General features: G+C 46.1%; 1 protein-coding gene across 1 annotated transcript in view; it reads left to right on the forward strand.

The window, feature by feature from the left end:
• Nucleotides 1–26,370, forward strand: part of GABBR2 (gamma-aminobutyric acid type B receptor subunit 2) — a 348,476-nt gene that overhangs the window by 182,376 nt on the left and 139,730 nt on the right. The window contains exons 5-6 of the mRNA XM_055301415.1: nucleotides 7,240–7,305; nucleotides 12,985–13,185. Of these exons, the coding sequence (XP_055157390.1) occupies nucleotides 7,240–7,305; nucleotides 12,985–13,185 (267 nt within the window). The remainder of the gene's footprint in view (nucleotides 1–7,239; nucleotides 7,306–12,984; nucleotides 13,186–26,370) is intronic.

Below are 26,370 nucleotides of genomic sequence, written 5' to 3' on the forward strand. Positions count from 1 at the left end.
GAGGCTGCCCCTGGGTGTCTCCATGGTGCCTGCTCTGAAGCTTTGGGCCCTGTGGGGCAGAGGGCCAGGCTTCAGATGTCCTGCTCTGTGCACTTTATTTGCTTTCTCCCCCTTCCCTGGAGCAGCCCCCAACCCATCATTCAGGATTCAGATTCCGGGAACATCTCCCTAATTTATAAACCAGCCGATGAGCAACCTTAATTCCGTCTGCAGCATTAATTCCCTCTTGCCATGTCACAGAGCATAGTCACAGGTTCTGGAGATGAGGAAATAAGACATTTGGGGGGGATCCCTGGGTGGCGCAGCAGTTTGGCGCCTGCATTTGGCCCAGGGCGCGATCCTGGAGACCCGGGATCGAATCCCACGTCGGGTTCCCGGTGCATGGAGCCTGCTTCTCCCTCTGCCTGTGTCTTTGCCTCTCTCTCTCTGTGACTATCATAAGTAAATAAAAATTTAAAAAAAAAAAGACATTTGGGGGGAGGCCATTATTCTGCCTAAAACAGGAAGACGGCAAAATTAGACCTTCAGGTGAACTGTGACCCCCCGCTCTGCTCCATGGGAGAGGCCTTGTGGGAGCTCCCCTCTCATCCCCACAGGCCAGGAGCCTACTTGACTGCCGGAAATGGTTCACATAGGTACCCCAGGGGGATGCAAAGCTACAGCATGAACATGGTACAGTTTCCCAGTGGGCCAGTTTTGCTCAGAAACATGGGAAGAAAAGCATTATTTTTATCTTAAGATAAGCACAGATACGTAATTGGAATGCTAAATATACGTGAATTTTCAAGATAAAATAATAAACTTACAGAAATGGCATGCTTTCCCAGTGGGCTGCTATGGGTCATTCCTTCTTTACTTCCATCTTTAAAAATATATGCCTCCTTTGGGTACAGACTTGTCTGATCCTTATGTTGTACACTTGAAACTAATGTAACATTTTATGTCAACTACACTCCAGTAGATAGACAGACAGACAGATAAAAATGAAAAATAAATGGAAGGGCTACCAGAATAAAAAGTTTAATGTAACAACAGCAACAAAAGAATATATGTCTCCTGCTTCTCTGCCATTAGGCACATTTCTGGTAAGGAAAAAAGATGTCAACCTAACTAAATAAAAATACTCATTCTGGGTATGGAATCGGTGTGTCAGGGCCAGGAGGTACTTTGGGAAGCATCTATGCTAACCCTCCTGGACTTAACCCCAGGTCTCATAGCCAGAGTCAGGGGGCAGGAGTGAGCCTGGGCTCTAGACCCCTTCCCACTGGCCCAGGTCGTACCACCTCCCAGCCCCATCATGACCAGCTGCTAAGAGCTCGGCCGCTCTGGGGTTTGTAGCACCTCCTCCCTTTCTACAGCATCATACACAGTTTATTCTAATTTTTCAGCATCCCGGTGGGTCTATAGGGCTGGGCACCAGGGAAAACCAGGAAGCGATTGCAGTGGACCAAGGTGGATGTACAGGTGGCAGGAGATGCCAGATAACACAGAGGTCAGTGTCCGGTTGACCTTCCCTTCTAGCAGGACCCCGCACTCTGGCCACAAGGAAGGCACGATGGGGTGGCCTCTGCTTTCCTGCTCTTTTAAATGTATGCCAGCCATTTTAATGTCTCAGGATCACCTCTCCTGCTGCAGTGCTTTCACGTCCAAGTCTACCCAACTTTCTCGCAAGAGCTGTTGCTGCAAGCTGGATATTTTCTTAACCCAGGAGGCAATATATAGGGGTGACTGGTCAAGCACTCCAGCTCTGGGGCCAGGCCCAGCCGGAGTCGAGACCAGCCCACCACTTCCTACATGTGTGACCTGGTGTCTTAGGTTGAACCTCTGGGAAACAGAGCCTGAGAGTCTGGTGAAAGTGATTTATTGAGAACATGCTCAGGACACAGGATAAAGGCAGGATAAGGCAAGAGGAGAGCTGGGCCAGAATGCTGTCTTGGCTCGAGACCAGTTTAGCCTGGCCTCATGGGGTATCTGGAGCATAGCCTGCACCCCAGAGCTGGTGCCCTCTTTCAGTGAGCCAGTCACTGGATGCTGTGGAATGTGGGGCACAGCATGGTCTTCAGGGCCAGGAGGTTCCCATTAGCAGGGGGCAGTTGTCTAGAGAAGGGAGCAAGCCATAAGCAGCCTATGCTCACTGCTCTGGGATAGATGCAACAGTCCTGAGTCGAACCACCAGAGCTGACGGTGTCTGCAGCACTTGGAAAAGCTTCTTAGTTCTTTGGGGCTCAGCTGGCTCATGAAACTTTCCAGAGTGGACATAATAACACCTATCTCCTTGGGTGGGGCTGATATACCGCTTAGTACCACAGCTAGAGAGAGCTCCAAACTTGCCCTTGCTTTTTATTTGCTGGGATCCCTTACACACGGGGGGTTATACACAAGGTCTTTGAATTAGTCACTGAAGTGTGAAGTGAAGTGCTGAAGTGTCACTTTTGTGTGTATGTGATCTTAGCTGGCTTGAAGTATCCCAGAGACAAAGAGGCTTTAGACAAGAGATGAGAAGAACCCAGGAAGGAGGAAAGGAAATCCATCCAGGGTTTGGGCTGAACACTCCTCCCACCCCATCGCTGTCTCCTTCCATTATTGCCCCTTCCCTGTAGGTGAGGCCTCTTGTATGAACATAGGTCTCCATGTGCTCTACAACCTGAGGTCTAACCATCTGAGGACAAGACGTCCTTTGTCCCAACTCAGGCCATCTTTCTCTCCAGGTGGCCCCCTGCAGAATCGAGAGTCTGTGGAAGGGTGCAGGATTTTTGGACCCTGCCCTCTGCCACATTCTGGGTTCTCTGAACCATCACAACCCTGTTCTGTTACTCTCATCCTCAGGGACGTTCTTAGCTCTCCTGCCGTACCCCCTGGTACCCGTCAGACTGCCCCAGAGTCCTTTCCACTGCAAAGGAGAGTGTGTTCAAACCCCTGGCAGGGAGATGGGAGGTGTGGCCAGAAGCAGGGACCACTGCCAAGACACAATTTCTCTTCCACTTTACAGATTTTCAGGAAAAGACACAAGTTATGTAACATTGAACAGCGTGATCCTGGAACTTTTGCAAGAGCATGCATGTGTTAAAAACTTCTCAGACTCTCCAAACCCAGGAGTGCCTCAGTGGAGCACTGGTTGAGCATCTTACTCTTGGGTTCAGCTCAGGTCAGGATCTCAGGGTTGTAAGATCAGATCCTGCATCAGTTCCACTCTCCATGCGAAGTCCGCTTAAGATTCTCTCTCCCTCTCCCTCTGCCTCTCCCCCCTGCTCTCTCTCTCTCTCAAATAAATAAATAAATAAATAAATCTTTTAAAAAAGATCCTCTTTCCCTCTGCCCCTCCCATGTCAAATAAATAAATAAATAAATAAATAGTCTTGATTTTAAAAAGAATCCCGAAATCCAAAACCTTTCCCCTCATCCCCTGAATCTTCCAATAAGTTGTTGCTCTGGAAAGAAGAACAGGTATATCCATGCTTTTCATACTCTCAGGAAAACTCCTCATGCTCCCGGAGTACACATTTTCCATTTTGAGAAGCTGTTCCACCTCTTTCTACTGCTCTCAGGGTTCCTGCTGAGGATCCCAGGCCAGTTCCATCTCCCTTTGTCCACTCCCCCCGCTCCAGGTGCACTGGGTGCTGCTGCTTCCCTCCCAGACACTGCAGCATCTTGCCGCCTCTTCCTGGCTGGAATCAGAGTGGGTGTGGATAGCTCCCTGCAGCAGGCACAACCTGGCTCTGGTTAGGATCTTTCTCCAGGTCCTCTGATGGTCAGAGGGCCACCGAGGTGAGAGTACTAGTTCTGGGGTGCGGTGCAGTCTTGGGGAAAGCTTTTTGCCTCTCTAAGAAGGGGTTCAGTAGATCAGTGATCTCTTGGGTTCCATCCAATTCTAACAGTCTGGGAGCACAGAACCAAATGGTCCATGCAACTTGGTTGTCATGGCAACAGAGACACGCACTTGTCCACGAGTGGTAGAGCTGGTTATTTATCTATCTGCAGGTGGTTAGGTGGTCAGCCATGAAGATGTGGGCTCCTCGGTCCATTCAAGAAATGGACATGGTGAACCCAATGAGTGCTGAGGCCCTAGGCTAGCAGGATATTGGTGCTCTGGTGATCATAGCTACCAGTAACTGAATAAGGAGTGCAGACCAGGCATTGTGCTTGGTACTTCACATAGCATCTACTCCCTCATTCATGCATTCAACGCCTGTTGTTGATGTATATATGTCATGTATGCCCTGTCCCCCTGACCTGGGACCCAGAGCCGAATCAAGTTACCCTCAGTCCAGAGGCACCTGGGTGGCTCAGTTGGTTAAACATCTGCTTTCAGCTCCCTTGGGGTCCTGGGATGGAGTCCCACATCGGGCTCCCTGCTCAGCAGGGAGCCTGCTTCTCCCTCTCCCTCCTCCCCCCTGCTCATGCTCTGTCTCTCTCTCAAATAAATAAGTTTTTTTAATCTTAAAAAAAAAAGTTACCCTTAGTCCAGTGGAAAAGACAGGCAAGTAAGTGGACTTGTGCCATGATAGAGGGAAGCAGAGTGCTCTGGGCTGACAGAGGAGCAAATGACCACCTAATAGGGCAAAGATGGTTTCTCAGAGTAGGAGGTGCCTGAGCTAAAGCATGAAAGGTGAGTGGCAGCTCTCCACGCAAAGGAGTGGGGTGAGAGGGAAGGGAATTCGAGATGGAAGAGCTTGCAGAAAACAAGAGGGGGAAAACGTGGGGAATGAGCCGGTGAATGAGTGCACAAGTGGCAGACCTGTTTTAGAGAACTGCACATAGCTCATTCTCAAGCTCTGGAAGAGTGGTGAGGGCTGAGCAGGAGTTGGCTGGCAAAGCATCTTTAATGTCCTTCTAAGGAGTTCAGTTGACCTATAAAGCTCAGGGAGCCACGGAAGGATTTTGTACAACCATGTTTAAATCTTGGAATGATTCCTTCATCTGCTCTGTGGCGACCAGGGTGGATGGAACAGGACCAAGGGTGGGGATCCAGCCAGGAGACAGTTGTAGTTCACCAAGGAGGGAATGATGGTGGCTAAATCCAGTGTGGTGGGGCTGCGGGCACGGGGGTGACTTGGCACAGGATGGAAGGCAGAACCAGCAGGCCCTGGTTAGGGCTTGGATGGAGGTGAGTGAGCCTGAATGGGTGGGAGGGTAGCGACAGCATTCTCAGAGATGGACAACACGACAGGTGGAAAGGGCTCGTCGGCAAAGAGGACGAGTTCAGCTTGGGATGTGCTGAGCTTGAGGTACTTGGGAGAGCCCAAGTGGAAGGGTCCAGTGGGCAGTGGGTGGGGAGAGTGGTCAGGCCTCCATAGCACACAGAGGGCAGTTGTGGCTGGGCTCTCAAATGACGATGCCCAAGGAGAGTGATGAGGACACAGAGCTAAGGGCAAAACTGTAACACCAGCATTTAGGGCGGAGAGATGATGAGCTGACCCGGAGACTGAGCAGGAGGGACCAGGAGGTAGGAAAGAACCAAGAGGAAGCATCATGGAGGCCAGTGGGTAGGTTTCATTAGCATGAATCCCACAGCCACCTGGCAAGCTAGGTTGTATTACCCCTCTTTCAGTGATGAGAAAATTGAGGCTCCAGGGGATTAAGACTCAGGGCCACACAGCTGGTCAGTGGTAGAGCTGGGATTTGAACTAAAGTCTCTCTAAAATCCAATAAGCTATTTCTACTATATCATGTTTAGCAACACAGAGCTTGGCACAAAGTAGATGCTCAATAAGTGTTTGCTGGCTGGTTGGATGAATACTATTAGCAGCAAAAAAGGCTAAAAGATTTCAACAAACAAGCAGAAAAAATCCTGGAGTGTGCCTGAGAGCATGTCCATAGAACGGAAGCAGCTTAGAACTTTTTATAGCATTGCAGACATTGTGATGACAAAGGCTTGCCTTCCTTCAACTGCTCTGTTAACGATCTTTTAAAGTCCTTTCAGAGCAAGGTTTTTTTTTTTTCTTCTTTCCATTCTTGCTTGCAAACGAAGGATGATTTTAGAATCCAAGCCTTTTTTATTTTGCTAAAGTACATGATGAGTAAAATGGCCTCCCAGTCAGCACTTTCCAATTTTGAAAGATGCTAAAAACTGATCTTTAAAGGCATGTTTCTCTTCTTTATGCATCAAAGAGCCTTGAGTCCTGCTGGAAGGGACGGGCGGAACGGCGGGAAGGTGGCACCACCTGCCAGGCTGAGCCTCAGTGCAGAGGGCAGGAAGTGACTGGGGTGGGGAGCAGGCCAGTGGGCCAGGGCCCCGGCTGGTGTCCTGCAGGCTGCCTGGCACATCCTCCTGTAGCCTGTTCTCTATGGGGTGGGGCCCCGCCTGCATCCCCGTCCCCCCAGCGAGCAACAAGGATCCCTTACCTGACCCAGGAGGGAGCCTCAGGCAAGCACCCAGTAAAAGTTTGTTTAATGAATAAATGAGTCACAGGAGCTGTTGTACAGTGCACACATTGAGATCATAAGCGCAGTCCTATTTATAGAGTTTTCAAATGTAAGTTTTTCTTGGAGTTAAAGATGGGTTGGGATGAGGCTATAAAACCCTAATAATACTAGCCAGTACTTTTTGGGCGTTGACTATGTGCCAGGAACTGTGTGAAGCAGTTGATGTGGATCATCTCATTTGGTCCTCCCCAAAACCCCAGAAGCTAGGCACTGCCATTTCCCCCATTCTAGCAATGAGGAAATTGAGGCCAAGACAGATAAAGGAGCGGCCTGAGGCGCCCTGAGGCTTGTGGGTGGAGGTGAGATTTGAACAAAGCTCAGAACTCAAAGAGACTCTGAAACTTCTTAATTGGGAAGCTCTGTGGGTTCCAGGAGGGTATAGAACAGTCTAGAATACTAGGGGAGGGTGGAGCCGCTGCAGCCTGATTTCTACCACCACCAACTCCCCTGGGGACCTTGGGAGCTCCTTTCTGTCCTCTGGCCTCAGTTTTCCTGGGTGTCAGGTGGGGAAGAAGATCAGATGCTGCCTCAGTGCCCTGTAGGGCTGGCCTGCCCCTTGTTGAAGGAGATCATGGATCCTGCTGGAACCGCTCAGAGCTGCCAGCTTTATAAAGCCTCCAGCCAGTGCAGATTTGTCCCAGGACGAGCCCCTGAGACCAGGGAGGGCGGCAGAAGCTGAGGGGAAGCTGGCCCCACAGAGGCCAGAGCTCTTGGCCGGGGAGCTGGGGGTGCACGAATGTTCTTTGCCCACGGCTGCAAGCCCTCTAGTGTGCCTGTCGTCCACTCTCCTTCACGTACGTGTCCTTCTGTCCACAGGGCAATGACGTGAGGATCATCCTCGGCCAGTTTGACCAGAATATGGCAGCAAAAGTGTTCTGTTGTGTAAGTAAAACTTTGGTCATGTTGCTGTGTTTCACGAAGCTTTTTCTCAGACTCCTCGTCACTGCCCAGTCTGAGTCGAGTTGTCAGAAGCAGAAGTGTTCTTGTCACTGCTCTTTCCTCTTTTCAGGGAGCTAAACCGCACGGGCTCAGAACAGTGCGGTCGTGGAAGGCACTAGGGACCTCAGGTGACCAAACCTCCCCTCCAGCTCCCTGTCTAAGCCCCGTCGGTGAATGCTCCGCCTGTCCACTCAGCCATGCTAGATGGAGGCCTGCCGTGTGCAGGGCAGAGAGTGGGAGAGGCCAGACGTCCGGGCCAACAGATCCAAGTTGGGAACAGATTCAAGGTGCAAGGAACCCTAATGGGCTGGAATGTGCGATTCAATCTAAGATTAAGTCAAATAGTCCAAATAGAAGGCTGCATGAGCACAAATCATGTTGCCTGTGTCCAAAGTGGTTAGAGGCCTAGCTGAGGAGTTCTGTGCATTTAGAACAGAAGAGATTTGGAGCTCTTGGGGTTGCCGTGAGTCACCAATGCAAGCGTAACTGTCAGGAGCCATGGGGACCTCAGGCTGCGCGTCCACACCCAGGGACGGTGGTCCCTCCGCTGTCTGCTAGAGAGACACTGCCTGGGGTGTCCTGCTCAGCTCCTGGTGCCCATGGCAGGAGAGATGCAGGAATTGAAGGCGCACCAGGAGTGAGGACAGAACGATGCCTGGAAGCCACAGTCACATGGGGCTGTTTTATCCTGAAAGCTCAAGAACACAGTGAGAACTCTGATCATCTCTCCGTTTACTGGGGAGGAGGGAAAAGCCACGAGGCTGACATTTCTGGAGACCCTGGACGGAGTCGGGAGCTCAGGAGCCAGTCTGTTGCACAGTTGCTGAATGTGGGCTTGTTATTGACACTTCTTGGAGCCTCCGTTTTCTCATCTGTACAGTGGGGATGATAGCAGCACCTGTCTGGTGGGACTGTCGCGGAGATGCAGTGAGCAGAAACACCGAGTGGCGCCTGATGGGTAGTGAGCCCTCGGTAAACCTCGGTAAACGTCAGCGACCTTCGTTTGTTTATGTCAAGGCTCAGGTGTGTGCGAATGGCACGGACCGCGACTGGGCTGGCGAGTTTCCATCTGGTGGTCTTTACAGGATGGTGTGAAGCATCGTCTGCTCCACTTAGGGGTAACGAGGAGTCTTTCCATATGAAAATCTAAGAACGAATGTGAGAAAAATTGAAAAAACGGAGCAAATGGATTTAATACATTTAACTTCAGAACCTGGCTCATAGTTTTATTCATAAACCTTTACTCATACAATACAACCTTGCATATTACCATCTGAGGTCTAAAAATGGCCCATTTTAAAAAGGAAAATGATGCTCCATGTTGGAGAATGTCATCTCTTTGGGGGGAAGAAACCCTCCCCCCGCCCCCTTCCCCACCCTTCACCATATCCCCAAGGCCTTACAGACAGCTGGAGGATGATGTGTAATAACTCCAGGAGAAATGGATTCAGAAAAATGATCCTTGAAGACACCACACTGGTCACTGGCCATCTCCCTTTTACAAGAAATGTAGTCAGACCCCGTCCTCCGCTCTGAGCCAAACCCAAGTGGAGGAGTGGCTGTGATTTCCCTCTGGGCCATGCACTGGGATTATATTCTGAGTGGCATTTCCAGCCATGGTTTCTGCTTCAGAACAGGCAGTGTGGCTGTCTTCCTCTTGACCCAAAGCCCTGGGCTGCCTGCCTTCCACATGGCCTGGGACACCATCCATCTCCTCATCCTGCTCTCCTCTTGTTGGACCGTGGGCATTTTGCAATAGGCTCCCTCTTAGGGTCTGCGGGTGGATTTGTGTATTGAGGAATTCCTTGCAAATTTTTTGTTGGGTGTTTATCCCAAGTGTCAGACCCTCAGATGCAAGCCCTCCAGGGCTTAAGTTCTTACCTGGTAGGGAAGGAATTCTTCTGGCAGGTCTGGAAGATCCTGAGGAGAGTCTGCTCAGTGTCTTCCTACTGGATCAAGGCTGGCATGTGACAGAGGGAGGAGCCGCTCAGAGCAGAGGCCCCAGGAAAGAGCCTTCCTGGCTGTGTCAGGGTCAGAGTGCAGATCAGATGGAAACAACCGCATCTTTGCCATCCAAATGCTGCAGTGCAAACTTTGCAGCATGTTGCTGTGTTCTTGAGATTGGAACCGCCACCCAATGGAAGCGCAGACTCCAGCAAATGCAAGGCCTATTTATAGCCCTGTGGCAAAATGTTCATTTGGGCTTCAGCACAGAATGAGCATGTCTCCTCGCTTTTGTCTTCTCTTCCAGCCCCCCCCCCACCCCCGGGAGGGGTCTATTCTAAATTCTCAAGCACTCTGGCCTGGGTTCTGGTTTTAGCTCTACCAGCTGTGTGACCTCAGGCAGGTCACTTGACAGCTCTGGTCTCCAGCTCCCTCACCTCTAAAATGGAGTCAGCAGTCCTCACCCCATCGGCCTCACGGGGTTGGCAAGAGGCTGAAATTAAGGTTGCAGAAGGAGACCGTCATCCCAACTCTGAACTGCCTTCCTGATGTGAGGGTTCATTACTGTCATTGATGTGACTGGATTAGGAAAAGGGAAATGTCCCTCTTGCGTGTGGAGGGGAGGAGGCGAAAGGAAACATCATGAAAAGCAGAAACTGGATGTTTAAAAATAATTTACGTCATGGTTACCTGTCTGCAGCTAATAAGAACCAAAGTGATCCCTGAGGCTGAAGAAGGTGAGCTCAGGACTGCCCGTCACCACATGGCAGGGCTCACTGGTGGCCACAGGTCCTGAGATCACATTCCTACCAGAGGCAGAGAGAGGGAAAAACTAAGGTGACCGAGGAAACTGGAAATGCGTTCAGTCGCCCCACACCCATTTTTCTCAGGTGCGCTGTGCACACCAGACACTGTGCTAAGCAGCGAGGACCCAGGGAAGAGGGGACCCCACCCTATAAACACTCCCCCTCTGGCGAAGGAGCTCCCCCCCAGCTTATGTGTGTAACAACCTCAGCCCCTCTGAACATGGGAATTGCAGAACAGAAGACCAGAGCCTTCCCCTCAGTTCCTTTAGACGCTGGAGGGTATATTTGAACCAGTCTACTTACTTTGCCTGGGAGCCTCTTAGACACTCACTCGAAGCCTATTGACTTTTGCTCTACACATACGCTTAACAACCCAGGCACCTGCTTTCCAAGCCATAGCAGTTTAAAAGCAGCAAATTCAGAGAGGACAGGGACTCGATGGCAGTGAAAAGTGACACCTGAGACCCAACAGCGTTACTGTGCACAGGCCATAACAGTGACTGGCGTTCAGGATAAAGTCGTGCATTACGGAGAGGAGAAGGGAACGAGAAGGAGCTTGCTAAAATGTTTCCGAATGTAGTGATGGCCAGGCATGGTGCACGGATTATCCCATTTAATGCTTACGCCAACCCAGTGAGCTAGGCTTTCCTTTCCACAGGCTATAGATGGGAAAAGTGAGACCTGAGGGGTTGTGTGCCAGAGTCACCCAGCTGGCAGGTGGCAGAGAATCTGGTGCTGCTTGACTGTAATCTTTTTTTATGTGGTCAGTAGGAAAATGTTTATCTTCCACAAAACTGAATAACATTCTAAACAAAATCTGTTGTCACTCAAATGGACGAAGCTTCACTTTTCTGGAAAATTCACTCACAAGAACAGCTCCTAATGAGACAAGGGCAGGTCAGAGAGCTGTCACAGCAGATCCCTGGGAGGCTCCTGACTTCCTGCTCTGGGCTGCCTCTACATTATCACAAGATCTTTGTCCTGGGATAGTAATGCAGATCTGCCTCTGCAGATTAGAAGGCCTCTTATCTATTAACTCCTACTTTACATACGTTCCTGGATGGAATGTTCCAGCTCCCTCACCTAATATACGTTCCTTAATATACTTTCCTAATAAGTGAGGCTGTCTTCTTGCCTCAACCTTTTACGATTGAAAAAGCTTCCAAAAAGTATTGTTGTACTTATTTTGCTAGGGAAAGAGGGGAACTTCCAAAAATGGACTTTGAATCTTGTCCGCTTGACTTAGCTGTATATATATATATACATATATATATATATGCAAATCCTTTGATCCCTGAGCCCCAATTTCTCCATTTATAAGATATAAATAATAACACATACCTCATAGGATTGTTGTGAAAATGAAATAAGAGAATGTGTAGAATTGGCCAAGCACATAATAGGGGCTCAAGACATCTGAGTTCCTACCTTTCAATAAAGGATGTGAGTTGTAAAGTCTCACAAGTTCTGCTGTTGATACAGTGACCTGGAATCCCTGGGATGAGCCTTTTGTTCAAAAGTCTAGCCCCCAGACAGATCTTGGATTATCTATTCTTTAGAAGAAAGTTTCCTGGGACTAAACCCCATTCTTTAGAGGGAAGACCAGGAGATTGCCTGCCTTTGTTGAACTGGGATGTTATCATGCAATGAGAATATGAGGGCTGTCTGTGTTTTCTACAACAATTGTGATGGGGACAAGATTATAATGTAGCTGCTGGAAAAATGACTATGATCTGAGGCTGCATTATGAAAAATATATTATCTATAATTGGGGAGGTGAACGCCTCATATCATCAGAGGAGTCTAGAGAAAAGGCAGTGTGATCGCTGCCTCAAGGCAGTTGAAGGACTCTTTCATTAAATAATTTCAGTTTAATCTCCAGAGGCTTCACTGAACTAATGAGCAGAGGCCATGGAGATGGGATCTGAGGTTACATTAAGGAACAAACAATTTAACTCACATTTATCCCAGTGAGATGCTCCACACTGCGGGATGGGCTTTCTTAGGTGTTAAGAGAATTCTAGAAGAGTCACCTCCCAGATATTGGAATGGGAGGAGCTCTCCCCCAACTCTCAGACTTGACAGTAACTTTTCTCTAATATACAGATGCACTTAGAGTCTCTGGCCTACCCTGCTGTGGGGGCAGAGCCTGGCTTAGCATCCCAGAGCCTCAGTGGAGGGAAACCAGAACCTTCCTGGAGTCCAAAGCAATACTGCAGGCTCCCCTGCCACATCCTCCTGACCTCTGTGCTGTGTCTGTTGTAGGCCAAGGAGTGCAAAGGGCTGTAACATGAATTGTTTCTCCATGTGTTCATGACCTTCCAGAAATGAACTGAGGGGTCATTTAACATCATGTTATAAGACGTGCACAGCTCATCACAGTACACAGGGAGCACCTGTTGCAATGATCATGTGATTTCTATCTTTAATTCCACTAACGTGATATATTACTTTTATTCATTTGTGTGTGTTGAACCATCCTTGCATCCCAGGGATAAAGGCCACTTGGTCACAGCATATAATCTTTTCAGTGTGTTCTTGAATTCATCTGGCCGATATTTTGTTGAGAATTTTTGCAACTATGTTCATCAGAGATACCAGTCTATAGTTTTCTTATAGTGTCCTTATTTGGCTTTGGTCAAGCCCTCATGTTTAAATTTTTATTTCAGTGTTTATTATTTTATTCTATATGTTTCCAGTAAACCACCTTGGTTCTTTTGAGAGATAATGAAAAGAGATAACAAATAATAGAAAAATTAATAAACCCTCTGGTAAGAGGATGTCTGAGCCCCCTCCACCTGTCTCACAGGGCACAAAGCCTTGAACAAATGTTTAACTCTTGGTACCTTCATGGCCAATCCATCTGTTACAGGCCTATGAGGAGAACATGTATGGTAGCAAATACCAATGGATCATCCCGGGCTGGTATGAGCCTTCCTGGTGGGAGCAGGTGCACACAGAAGCCAACTCATCCCGTTGTCTCCGGAAGAATCTGCTTGCTGCCATGGAGGGCTACATTGGCGTGGACTTCGAGCCCCTGAGCTCCAAGCAGATCAAGACCATCTCAGGAAAGGTCAGTGCCATGGTCTGCCCACTTCAGCCCCCAGGCCTACCTCTTTTGATCATCTTGTCTGATGATGTTGGTACAAAGCACCCAGATCTTGTTCTTGCCTTTGCTCTGTGACTTTGAGCAAATCACTTGGCCTCTCTGAGCTTGCTAAATGGGGATAGCCAGACCTCCACTGCATGCCCCCTAAAGAACTTGAGGATCAAATGAGGTAAGAGTGCTTCGTAAGCACAAAACACAGTGTCCATGTAAGCGACAGAGTCATGATTTTTACAGCATCAAGTACAGCCTGCCTTTCAGACTCTGTCAGGCTTTCACTCCATGGACCTCTGATGTGGAATGTCATTTCTCAGTCTCACTGATGCTCCTGTCAGCCTAGAGGAGAGGACTCACGTAGACTTTGGGAAACATGTGCAGGAGACCAGCCAGACTGGCTTGAACCCCAGTTTTGCTACGTACCAGCTGTGTGACCTTGAGCTTGAGTTGTCTGAGCCAGTTTCCTCATCTGCATAGTAGCAGTAAAAATACCCTCCTCTGGTGGCAGATTGTGCAGTGTGGCTGGTGTGATGCCTGGCCCCTCAGTGCTGTCCTTACCGGGAGCAGCACTTTGGACAGGGTGCTCTGCATGTTGTCATGGGCCTTACTAACCCCTCCCTGCTTATCTCAGACTGCTGCAAGAGAACCAGGCACTGTGACATATATAAAAACACCTCAGAAGTCCACTGTTACCTATCAGTGTTAAGTGTTATCAAGAATCCGGGGATGGCGGCCCTGGTGAATGAAGATGATTATATCTGTCTCTTAGTTCTAACCACCAGCGAGAATCAAGGCCAGCAGTGCACACAATTCTCCTTCGTCTTCTCTGAGCTCAGACTGTTCATTTCTCCACCCAACTCCGGTTCCATTAAAGGAATTAAACTTCATGGCAAAGCTATATATGTATATTTTTATATATATTTATATATATAATTTTTTATCCATTATTCAATCTCAATCAGAGCCAGCTCTATAAGAATGATTTATTGATTTCTCCAAAAAATGGCAAATCATGAGGACACATTTTGTAAACAACTCTTTAGATCATGCTGGCACCTGGGGAATGCTGGAAAAACACTCTGGCTAGAAAATGTTGGAAGAAATTATTTTCATACAAAAATCGATGAGCATATAGAAAGTTTTGTGAGATGTGGAATAATGGGCAGAAACAACTCATTTCATTTCAGTAAGCGTTATTTTTAAAGGCATCAAAGTTTGTAGTTTGTTAGCAGAGACTCGAGTCCAGGGACACTCTAGATTTAATCTCAAAATAATAGAAAACCTTAGGAAAATGCAAAAACTAAAAAAAATAATTTCATGCAAGCAGGCAGCATAGTAACTGAACTGAGGACTTCAGGGGGACCAAAGACAGAAATGATTACACTCAAGATCTGTGAAGCTGGGGCAGCCCTGGTGGCTCAGCGGTTTAGCGCCACCTTCAGCCCAGGGCATGACCCCGGGGTCCCGGGATCGAGTCCCACGTCGGGCTCCCAGCATGGAGCCTGCTTCTCCCTCTGCCTGGGTCTCTCTCTCTCTCTCTCTCTCTCTCTCTCTCTCTCTCTCTCTCATGAATAAATAAATAAAAATTAAAAAAAAAAGATCTGTGAAGCTGGGGGCACCTGGGTGGCTCAGTGGTTGATCATCTGCCTTTGACTCAGGTTGTGATCCTGGGATCCTGGGATCGAGTCCCACATCAGGATCCCCGCAGGGAGCCTGCTTCTCCCTCTGCCTGTGTCTCTGCCTCTCTGTGTCTCTCATGAGTAAATAAATAAAATATTTAAAAAAAAAAAAGATCTGTGAGGCTTTGGGGCATAAGAGTTGCAAGATGCCATGCAAAGGGTCTTGAATGTTGTTCTAAGGAGCGTGGACGCTGCAGGGTGGGTGAGCCATGCATGGATGTGAGCAAGACACAGGACTGCGTTTTGGGAAGATCATTTTTTTGCAGTGTCTTTTGGAGGAGGTGCTCTGACTTTATAACAACATCTCCCAGGTCACTGATTTTCATTTTATTTTATTTTTTTCATTTTAGTGGTTTTTATTTGGGATTGGTGAGGAGGCTGACCTCACTCCCATAGCTCTGTGCCTGGGAATATAACACTTTGTGACTATTCCTGGGGGTGTTCACTTCACCCCATAGTGTGGGTGACCCACTCATGGGCCTCTCAGGATATAATAGTACCATTAGAGCAGAGCCAGGCTCCTGGCATGGGACAGCTTCCAAAATTCCACGACACACAGTCCTTGCCTCTGAGATGTTTGAAGCAAGAGACTGCATTTCCTACATCATCCTGAGGTTACAAGATGCTTGAAGTTATGCGGGAAAATCTGGGGCATCTGCCTCTTGAAATCAGAGGCTTTAGGGTTCTCCTACAGATTATCTAGACCAACCTCCTATCAGCTTCTCAGATCCTTCTAGTAGTAGAGGACTTACTACTTCTCCTCAGGGCCCACACAAGTCATGTCCAAACTAAACAGCTCTGACCCCTCCTGTTGTAAGTCACACGGCCAGTGCAGAGCATGAGGGCAAAATTTAAAGTGTTGTTAAAAACCTCAGTCATTAAGGAGAAAAGTATTATAATGCAATATTTTTTAAAATTCAAAATTAACATGCAAAAAAAAAAAATCCACAATGGGGGACGCCTGGGTGGCTCAGCGGTTGAGCATCTGCCTTTGGCTCAGGTCATGATCCTGGGGTCCTGGGATCCAGTCTCACATTGGGCTTCCCTCAGGGAGCCTAATTCTCCCTCTGCCTATATCTCTGCCTCTCTGTGTCTCTAATGAATAAATAAAATCTTAAAAAAAAAAAAGATTCACAGGACTGGGATTAGGGTGAACCAAGTGATTTTAATCCCACAATTGCAAGCCTGGATCTTGTCTTTATTTAAAATTGTTCATCATTTTTTTTTTGCATTCGTTTTGATTTTTTTGAAATATCATTGATTTGGATGCCTGAGGTATTTGGCCCCCTGTTCAGTTACACACCTTGCTTGCCTCCCGCGGGTCCTGGCCCTGAACAGGTTGTGTTTATCAAGCTCCTTCCACGCTCAGCCTGTCCTCTGCACATGCTCTGGTTTTTGTTTTGTTTTGTTTTGTTTTTGTTTTAAAGATTTTATTTACTCATGAGAGACACAGAGAGAGACACACACACACACACAGGCAGAGGGAGAAGTAGGCTCCCTGTGGGGAATCCAATGCAGGACTAGATCCCGGGGTCCCAGGACCACGACCTGAGCCAAAGGCAGACACTCAACCACCATGCCAGCCAGGTGCCCCTTCACGTGCTGTGGTTGCATGCTCTTTTCCTGGGGCATGGGGCCTGCAGTTGAATAAAACATTCTTATTTATAGTCTGACCACAGCCTAGTTCCCCAACTAATCTCCAAGAGTCTATGGTCAAAGGAAGGTCAAGAGACGTGGGAAATGGTTCTTGAATTTGAATTTGTGCCATACATGACTCCTGGGGACTGTGGTCAGCCTTCATGGGCTGCTGAGCTGAGGCCTAGATTTTGGGGTCCATCAGTGTCCGTGAAGACAAGCAGACACTTGTAGAATCCAGTCAGTGAGCTCTTGCCATCCTTCCTTAGGAAAGCTAAGCAGCAGAAATGGGAAGGGACACACCCAAGATTTTTGTAGTTGGTTAAATAGCAACCCCTAAAAAGATATGCCAGTGTCCTAACCCTTGGAAGCCGTGAATGTGACCCGATTTGGAAAAAGCGTCTTTGCAGATGTAATTAATTTAGGGATCTTGAGATAAGATCCTCCTGGACTGCCCGGGTAAACCCTAAATCCAACGGCGAGGGTCTTCTAAGAGAAAGTTAGAGGGAGGGGCACCTGGGTGGCTCAGCCAGCTAGGCGTCTGCTTTCTGCTCAGGTCATGATCTCAGGGTCCTAGGATGAGCCCCGTGTCAGGCTCCTTGCTCAGCGGGGAGTCTGCTTCTCCCTCTCCCTCTGCCCCTCCCCCTGCTTGTGCTCTCTTTCTCTCTCCCTCTCAAATAAATGAATAAAATCTTTTAACAAAAGAGAGAAAGGCAGGGGGATATTTGCCACATGGTGATGGTCATATGATGCCACAGACAGAAACTAGATACGTCCACAAGAAAAAGAATGCCAGGGACTGCCGGCAGCCATCAGGAGCGAGGAGAGAAGCATGGTATAGATTCTCCCTAAGAGCCCCCGGAGGGAACCAGCCCCCCGACACTTTAATTGCAGACTCCTGGCCTCCAGAACCGGGAAAGAATAAACTTCTGTTATTTCGAGCCACCCCCATTTGTGGAAGTTGTTATGGCAGCCCTAGGAAACTAATACAGTCACCCAGAAGGACAGGGACTGCTCCAGGACCTGAAGCCAGGACTGCTGATTCCCTACCCAGAACTCCTTCCCCCTCAAGGTCTCCCCCCAAGACTTGTGACAAACTTAGAACAGAATGCACCCAAATCAGCCCTTTCTATCTCAGTGGGGTCACTGCCAGTAGGTGACATAACAGGAGAGCGTGGGTCTGGTGATCAAGAGATCTGGCACAAATCCTGGTATTCCCACCAATTAATCTACCTCCACTGCTAGTCCTTCTCACCCCACCCCCACCCCAGCCTCAGTTTCCCAAGTGAAAATGAGAGATTTGGACCAGCTAACTCCTGGGGTCCTTTCGCATCTACGTTCTCTGGCTCTGTGTAAATACAGTACTGGGTTCTTACAGTGAGCTGTGTGATATGGTCATAATGTTAAACCTTGGAATCCCCAGAATAAAGGTGACTCATGGCAGAGAAAGGTGCAGAATCAGACAGAACAGTGGCCCCTCTTGGACTGTGTTCTCTGAGGTTCCCCCTTCCATATACCTGTTGCCAGTCCTGCCAGCCCAACCCTTTCATGGGCGCCCAAGAGAGCTCTGGTAGGAGGAATAATAAGGTAATGGGACTCCAGAGGACATTCATCTGTCTCTTCCTGTTGGAATTTCCAGTGATGGGATAAGTGCAGACCTTCAGACTTCCCTGAGCACATCCAGAGTTCGGTCTTCTGGAACCTCATGAGGACAGTCTCTGGGCACTGGCTTTGGCTCTACTGTCGGGCTCATTCTCCCCACTGAGATTCCCCATTACCACTCTGCTCCCCCATAGGAACTCTTTGACATTGGTGATTTCCATTGTCAGCTTTCACTTTTCAGAGTCCTCTTAGGTTTGTTTCCATTGTGAGGATTTACCACTATAGCCAGGTTCCTCTGGTGATGGCTCAGCCTCTCTGGACATTTTTCCCATTTTCCCACTGAGACACAGAGCTGAACCCAAGCACCAGTTAGAGATGTTCACAAAACCCTGGAATCACTGGGGACCTCAGAGGTGGCCCAACCCCCCAATCAAATGCACAGGTTCATTCTTTGGAAGAGTTTTGTAATGTTTTCTGACAAGAGGCTTCTGCAACCACCCATGACTATTTATTCAAGATGGCAGAAGTGAAAGAAACACCAATCAAGTGAGTCCTCAATGTAGGGCCAATGACCTAGGAAAAATTGCATCCATCCCATTGTCACTGCCATGTTAGCTCCCTGACAAAAAATGTAGAACTTTTAGAGAAGCTCTGGGCTCTAGAGAAGAGGAAGGGAAGGGGTCGTGGAAAAGCAGGCATACTCCCTGGAGAGGTAATCCTTCACAATGCCAGTGCCTCTGCCTCCCACCTTCCCCACGAGGCTGTTGTTCCCTACTGCTGCCCTAGGAATTCAATGGGGGACAAGTAGTGTAGCAGAGGAACATGGGATCCGGAGGAAGGGTGTGATAGCCCATGGAGGATCATAAGTAGTAAGGGCACTCACTAGATTTGAATTTTGGCCACCACTTCCCAACTGGGAGACTCTGAAAGATGACTAGTCATCCATACCAACATCCCTGGCCCCCCAGTCTACCTCAGTAACACAACTCTGGTTTTTAAGTAGGTATGTTGCCATGCAGCTGAAAGGGACATGTAGTTAGATAAGGCCAGGATTCTAAGTCTGGCCAAGGAATATAAGTAGGAGTGTTATATGGGACTTCTGGAAGACTCCTTTAAGAAGAGAGCTTGGACTTCTCTTCCCTTCTCCTTTCTGTTGGCTGGAATATGGATGGGATGGCTAGATCCCATCTTGGATTAAGAAGTGACCATGAGAAGGAAACCTCATTCTAGGGTAGTGTTGCATACAGATGGGAGCTGGGTCCCTGATTACACTGTGGAGCTGCCATAGCACCCATGCCCTGCCTACCCATGGACATCTTTTACATGAGAGAAAAATCAATTATCTCTAAGTCACTGATAATTATTTACTGCTATATACAGCTAAATCAGGTGACATAGTGATAGTGATACAATGACATTGGGCAAGGCATTTGACCTTTTAGAAATTGTTTCTTATCAATACTGGGGTAATAATATCTCATTTATAAGGTTTATAAGGATTAGATAAAGTAAAGCAGAGAAAAGTATCTTATAGGGTGCCAAACACACAATAGGTGCTTGACAAATGTGCTTCTTTTCCTTTAGCACAGCAGCCTCAGAGCTGGAGAAAGGAGCAGTGAGTCAGTTTACACACACATATACACAAATCTGCCCTGGTTTGTTATTGGGATTTTACTGAATTTGTAGGTCGCTTTAGGAAAAATTGACTTACTAATAGTCTTCCAGTCCATGAATTTTGTATATCCCTACATTCACCAAGGTCATCTTGAATTTCTCTTAGAAATGTTTTATAATTTTCTGTCTGGAATTCTTGCACATACTGTGTTTGGTCTATTTCTAGGTATTTGATGTATTTTGGTGAATATATGTGCAAATTACTATTGGGTGCATACGTAGGGGTGGAATTTCTGAGTCACAGAGTATGCATATGTTCAGCTTGAGTAGACTCTGCCAAACAGATTTCTAAAGTGGTTGTACCAATTTACACACCCACCAGCAGTGATTGAGAGTTCCAGTTGGTTCACATGGTCACCAACATTTGGTATTGTCAGCTTTTTAATTTTAGCCAATCTAGTGGGTGTATAGTCGTATCTCATTTGAGTTTTAATTTACATTTCTCTGATGACTGATGAAGTTGAGTACCTTTCCATATCTTTACTGGCCATTTTGATACCCTCTTTTACAAATTTCCTGTTCAAGTCTTTTGCCCATTTTTCTACTTGGATTCTCTGCCTGTTTTTCATTGATTTGTAGAAGTTCTTTTTAAATTTTGCATATGAATCCTTGGATGGTTATATGTATTATTTATATCTTCTCCCAGTCTTCCATTCTTGAACTTATACTTTCACTCTCTTAATGATATACTTTGAAGAACAGAAATTCCTAGTTTTAGGGTAGTCCAGTTTGTCTTCTTTATGATTAGTATATCTGTGTTCTGTTTAAACATCTTCGCCCACCCACCCTCATGGAAATATTTTCTATCTTATCTTTTAGAAGTTTTGTTTTCTCTTTCACATTTAGATATAGAATCCACAGGAAGTTGATTTTATGTATGATATGAGTTAAGATCTAGATTCATTTTCTGCCCATATGGATAACCAGTTGATTCGGGACCATTATTAAAAAGTCCATCATCCTCACCATCCTCTCCCCATGCTATGGTGTCAATTTTGTCATAAATTAATCATTGTATATACTAGAAATCTATTCCTAGACTTTTCATTATCTTCCAGTTGCATATCCACAAACCAATATCACTGTCTCAATAACTAAAACTTTATTATAAGACCTGATACCTAGTCGTGTAATCTTTCAACTTTGTTCTTATTCTTTCAGATTTCCCTGGATATTCCTGGCCCTTTTGTCATTTTTCATTTAGATTTACTCACATATCTATACTTTTCATTTCTTTTCATTCCTTCCTGCATTTCTGTTCTTCTGTTTATGACACTTTCATTCTGCCCAAAGAGCCTTTCTTTTACTGGGGATTGGCTAGAGACCAGTTTCCAATTGTCTGAAATTTTGTTTTTTCATCTTTAACTTTGAGGTGTAGAATTCTAGCTAGCCATGATTTGTCTTCTGGCTTCCATTGTTTCTATTAAGTCAGCTGCTTGACTTTTTGTTGCTCTTTTGGAGGTAATGTGTTTTCTTTCCTCTAGCTACTTTTAAGATTTTATCTTTGCTCTGGTCTTCAGCAGTTTTACTGGGCTGTACTGACGTGAGGTTTTCTTTGGGTTTATCTTGATTGTAATTCACAGAGTTCATGCAACTTCATGAATCTGTGAATTGAAATGTGTTTGGAGAGATTCTACCATAATATCCCTTTAAATATTGTTTCTGCTTATTCTCTCTTTCCTCACATTCCAAGACAACAATTATACGTATGCTAGACATTTTCAACATATTCCATATATCTCTTAGGTTTACTTCTTATTTTCTAGTCTTTTTTTTTGTCTGTGTTTCAGTCTGAATATTTATTGCTATTTACTACTACTACTACCCTTTCTTCTAGTTCATTAACCTACCTTCTGCTGTGTCTAATATCCTGCTCCATCTGTCTTATTGAGTTAATTTCAGTTGTCCTATTTTTCATTTTTAGACTCTGTTGTCTTCCTTTTTTCCTTCATAGCTTCTAGTTCTCTGGTAATATTCTGTATCTTTTCATCTATTTTTTGAACACATAAATATTATTCTTTTATTTATTTTTTTTATGGATTTTTACTTATTTATTCATGAGAAACACAGAGAGGAGAGAGAGAGAGAGAGGCAGAGACACAGACAGAGGGAGAAGCAGGCTCCATGCAAGGAGCCTGACATGGGACTCGATCCCGGGTCTCCAGGATCACGCCCTGGGCTGAAGGCGGCGCTAAACCCCTGAGACACTAGGTTGCCCAATGTTCCTCTTTTAAAGTCATGTCTAATAACTTCAAGATTTGAATCATCTGTGGGTCTGTTTCTATTGTCTATTTTTCTTCTTTCCTTTATTCTTTCCTCCTTTATTCCCTTCCTCATTTTTTGCCTGCCTGCCTGCTTTCCTTCTTCTGTCCCTCCTTTTCTCTTCTTATTATTTGGTCCTATTTCCTGATATACCTGTTAAATTTTATTGATATAATTGGAGATGAAAAAAAATGTAGAGGCATTATCTTTCTTCAGAGAAGATTTCTTTCTCTCCAAGAAGGCAGTTAGACTAGGAAAAGATCACCTAATCCAATCCAGAATTGAGATGATTCCAGGCATGGTTTTGGTTTTTATAAGACCCGGCCTATTTTTGGTTTGCCCTTATTCCTAGTATTTATTCTTCATTGTTACTAGCTGAAATCCTGGGGTGTTTACTGGCCTTGGGGTTCAACTTCTTTCTTCCTGATACTGTGATACTCCAAACACTTCTTAATTTCTAAACCCCTTAGCCATTGCTTTTTCTTGGTTTCTCAACATCTTGCTTTATGCAGCTTGGTTATCATGAACTATTTCAAGTGCAAAGGCCAGTCTGAATACTGGGCTTACTTTTCTGTGCTTCGTTTTTCTCCAAGACCTTGGTGTTACAAGCCTTGCTACCCTGATAGCCTTGAACTGCAGGTTTTTTTTATCTTCCCTTCCTTTTGGGATGGCTGAAAACTCTGATTCAGTGTTTTGTTTTCCTGCAACTAGCTTTCCTACTTACAAAGCATCAAATGCCCCAAGGGAGACAGCAAAGAATGCTGGACTCTTCTCAAAGCATTCTCTTCTCTTTAGCATCTTGCTTCTCAAGTCCTAGATGTCCTGCTTGCTTTATGAAGCCTTTGAATAGCTATTTTTATATTTTATTCTGCTTCTCTGAATGTTCTTCGTGGGAACTTTGGTCTGATATAAGCCATTTCATCACGATCAGAGTGGAAGTATGACCTGAGACTATTTTGCTTCAAAAGTAGAAAACAGCATGCCGGGCACAGGGCAGCATGCCACTGCCTTCAGCTCTTTGAGGGGCTGTTGTGTATAAGAGGGAACAGACATGATTACTGCAGCTCCACAAGGAGACACTGCATGCAGAATACAGGTCATAGGGAGGTGCTGGAGATGCTGTATCCAGAACACTAGTCTCCTAGACAGCAAGCACTCCTTAAGTGAAAATTCTTCCTGAAGAGAGAGTTAGCTTCTCCGCACTGAAAGATTCTAAGATGGAGCTCAGCAAGTATCTGGAAATTGCTATTGAGAAGATCCAATAATCGGATTGTAGGAGGGACTTATCAGTAGTAACCTATTTATATAGTCTTGAGATCTTGGAAGGTTTATAGAAATACAGATTCTTAAAAATATCCCATGGGCATACTGAATCAAAATGTAGGGCTCTGGCATCTGCATTTAACAAGGTCCCCAGGTGATCCACAAACTGGGGTATAGACACAAAGAGATTAAATACTCCCTAGTGTAGCTCCCAAGTGAGACTCTGGGATCCCCAAATCCCACAGGGGATGCCAGAGAGAAACTTTCCTAGTTTTGCCACTCTGAGGGTGACAGCTGGAGATGTGGAAGAGGATGAGTTCTTCACCCTCTGCTGTATTCTGTCCATGAGGCTCCTCTCTCCCAGAAAACAGGACTCTGCTTGGTTCTGCTGGAATGACAGACCCATAAGGTTTAGTCACATTGTGGGTTAGCAAGCTTGTGTGGGCTAGCCAAGGAGCCTAACCACTATTTATAACATAGTTTCTGTGGAAAAATATGTTCCAAGTTTCAACAACTGCCTTTCAAAAATATGCTGGAGCACAACCTGTCAGTAATTGGGACTATCTATATAAAGTTATTTTCTCAGAAACTTTTAGCATCTCATGATAAACCTGACCTCAGAGAATGAGTAATTAATCAGCCTTCAGTGTCAGCTCTACAATGGAAGAAATTCTTCTGCCCTGAATAATCGGAGGCCGGCTTGAAGAGCAGCTACTACTTTTTCTCAGACAATTTGTGAGAGTGTTTCTTCCTGCTGTCATTGTTTTGCCCAAGGGAGATTGGTGCTGGCTTCACCTGGGAAGTGATGAATGGCCTGGGATATAATGTGGTAGCAATGTCTTCAACTCGGTGCTTGCTAAGACAGTGACAATGAGGTCACCTTTCCGGGCTTAGTTACACCTGTCCCATTCCAAGGACTCTTCCCACAGAAATGAGGTCAGCAGCCATATTCCCAGTGTTCTTCACTTGAGGGATGAAGGACAGTGTTGTGAGATAGAAAGATATGGATTTGTAAGTACATATGTAAAAAGTGCACACAGGGGGTTGTGTTTGCTCCAAGCTCAAGTTGAATAAATGATATGATTTTGTGCCCCCTGCTGTCTTCACAAAAAAATGACCCCAATAAATAACATTAAGGAAGTTAAAAAATTATATTCATTTATCCCTTGGTGAGAGCACACTGAGAATGTTCGCCTCAGGTCTGGACTCCTGACTTTAAAAGGGTCATAGAAACCTTGAAGGATGACCCAGGGGCATGTTCTGGTAGGGAAGAGGTCTGGAAACATCATCTGAATATAATTATTAGATTGAACAAACAGGACTCAAATATAGACACCACCAGCCCTGGATGCCTTTGTATCCATCTGAGCAAGTTCACAGGATCAAAATCCAAGAGAGAAGAAGTCAGAGGGGCCTCATGACTTTGATGCTTAAAGCAATTAGAAAAAACAAATCCAATTTATAATTTATAATACTTTTAACATAGCCAGTAGCTAAATTAATAACCAGAAATAGACCCAAATCATATTTAAAAATCAAAGAAAATATATAACCAAATAGTAAAGGAGGGAATAATAACAAGAATGCATTTAAACAAAACATTAAAAGATGTGACTATCACCATAGCAATATTGAATAAAAAAGAAATGCACCTAAAAAAAAAAAAAGAAAGAAAGAAAGAAATACCTAAGAAGTAAAAATTGCCTATTGGTATTTGAAAGGAGCTCACTCTAATGGGTAGTCAGAAAGCTGCACATCAAAATTAAAAGAGGATATGCTCTTTTTCTTTCTTTTTCTTACCCTAATAAACTGATGGTTTTTAAAATTGTGAAATTCATTGTTGTCAAAGATGCAGAGAAATGGGTACTTTCATACCCAGTGGGATTTTAATTTCTCATATTTGGGGAGAATATTCTGGCTGAAGTATGGGTGAATCGTGTTTAAGTTTGTTATACTCTTTGCCTCAGCAATTATACTTCTGGGAATTTATTCTGAAAATATAAGTACCAGTATGTGTTCAGAAAGTTTAGATACAAGGATGCTCTTCGCAGTCCTATACTTGGGACAAATTCGAGACATCCTAACTGTCCAATAATTGGGGATTGGTTAAGGAAGTAAGGTAGGGCCTGCACGCTCTGGAGGACCGTTGATCCCTGCCAGCACAGATGTCGGCACAATCTTGGCTCTTCGGGGCGTCCTGGGTTAGCAGCCACACCAGCCGCGCTGGGTGGCTGGATTGGGCAAGCCACCTTTACTGTTAGTAACGGTGGGTAGCATTTATGGGGCACCTACTATATCCTGGACACCAGACTGGGTGCCTTGCATGCTTCATGTGACTGAATCCTCATGGCCACCCAGCAAGAGAGGACATAGAAACCTGCAGGAGAGGGGACCTCGCCCCAGGACACAGCAAACCCAGAGCCAGAGATGGAGGGCAGGGCTGCCTGCTTCCAAATCCTCTGTCCTGACTACTGTGCCAGGGTCCTACCTATGTTGCCAAGAGGAAACTTCTAGATCACCTGATCCCACTTTCCCATTTTTCAGATGGAGACATTGAGGATTATCAAGGACCTCTGTAGGTATTGCCGTAGGTGATCAAGACAGAAAACATCTTGACCCCACAGAGCTTAATTCTAGCTGTTGAGGTGTAGGGAGCAAGGAAGAAGGGAGGGCTGGAACAGACAAGAGGCAAATGATCACATAAGTAGAACTGTTGCAGGATATGAAAAGGGCAGTAAAGAAGATCAAACCAGTGGATGGAGAATGCCTGGGGTGAGGGGTGTTTAGAAAGGGTGTTTCAGGGAAGCCACCCCTGAGAAGTGACAAGTGTTGACGTCTGAATGCTGAGAATATCATGCAAAGAGCTGGGGAAGCTTTCTGGCAGAGGAAACAGCTGGTGCAAGAGCCCTGAGGTGCGAACCAACTTGATGTGATCAAAGGACCCAAGAGGTCTAAGTGAGAGAGTGTGCCTCATTATGGGCCCCTCAGCCCTTGTGCTCTGTGAAGAGGAGTAAGAGGGTGGAGGGCAGAAAGCCAGCCC

Source organism: Nyctereutes procyonoides, unplaced genomic scaffold (genome assembly GCF_905146905.1).
Source record: "Nyctereutes procyonoides isolate TBG_1078 unplaced genomic scaffold, NYPRO_anot_genome, whole genome shotgun sequence".
Classification (NCBI taxonomy): domain Eukaryota; kingdom Metazoa; phylum Chordata; class Mammalia; order Carnivora; family Canidae; genus Nyctereutes; species Nyctereutes procyonoides.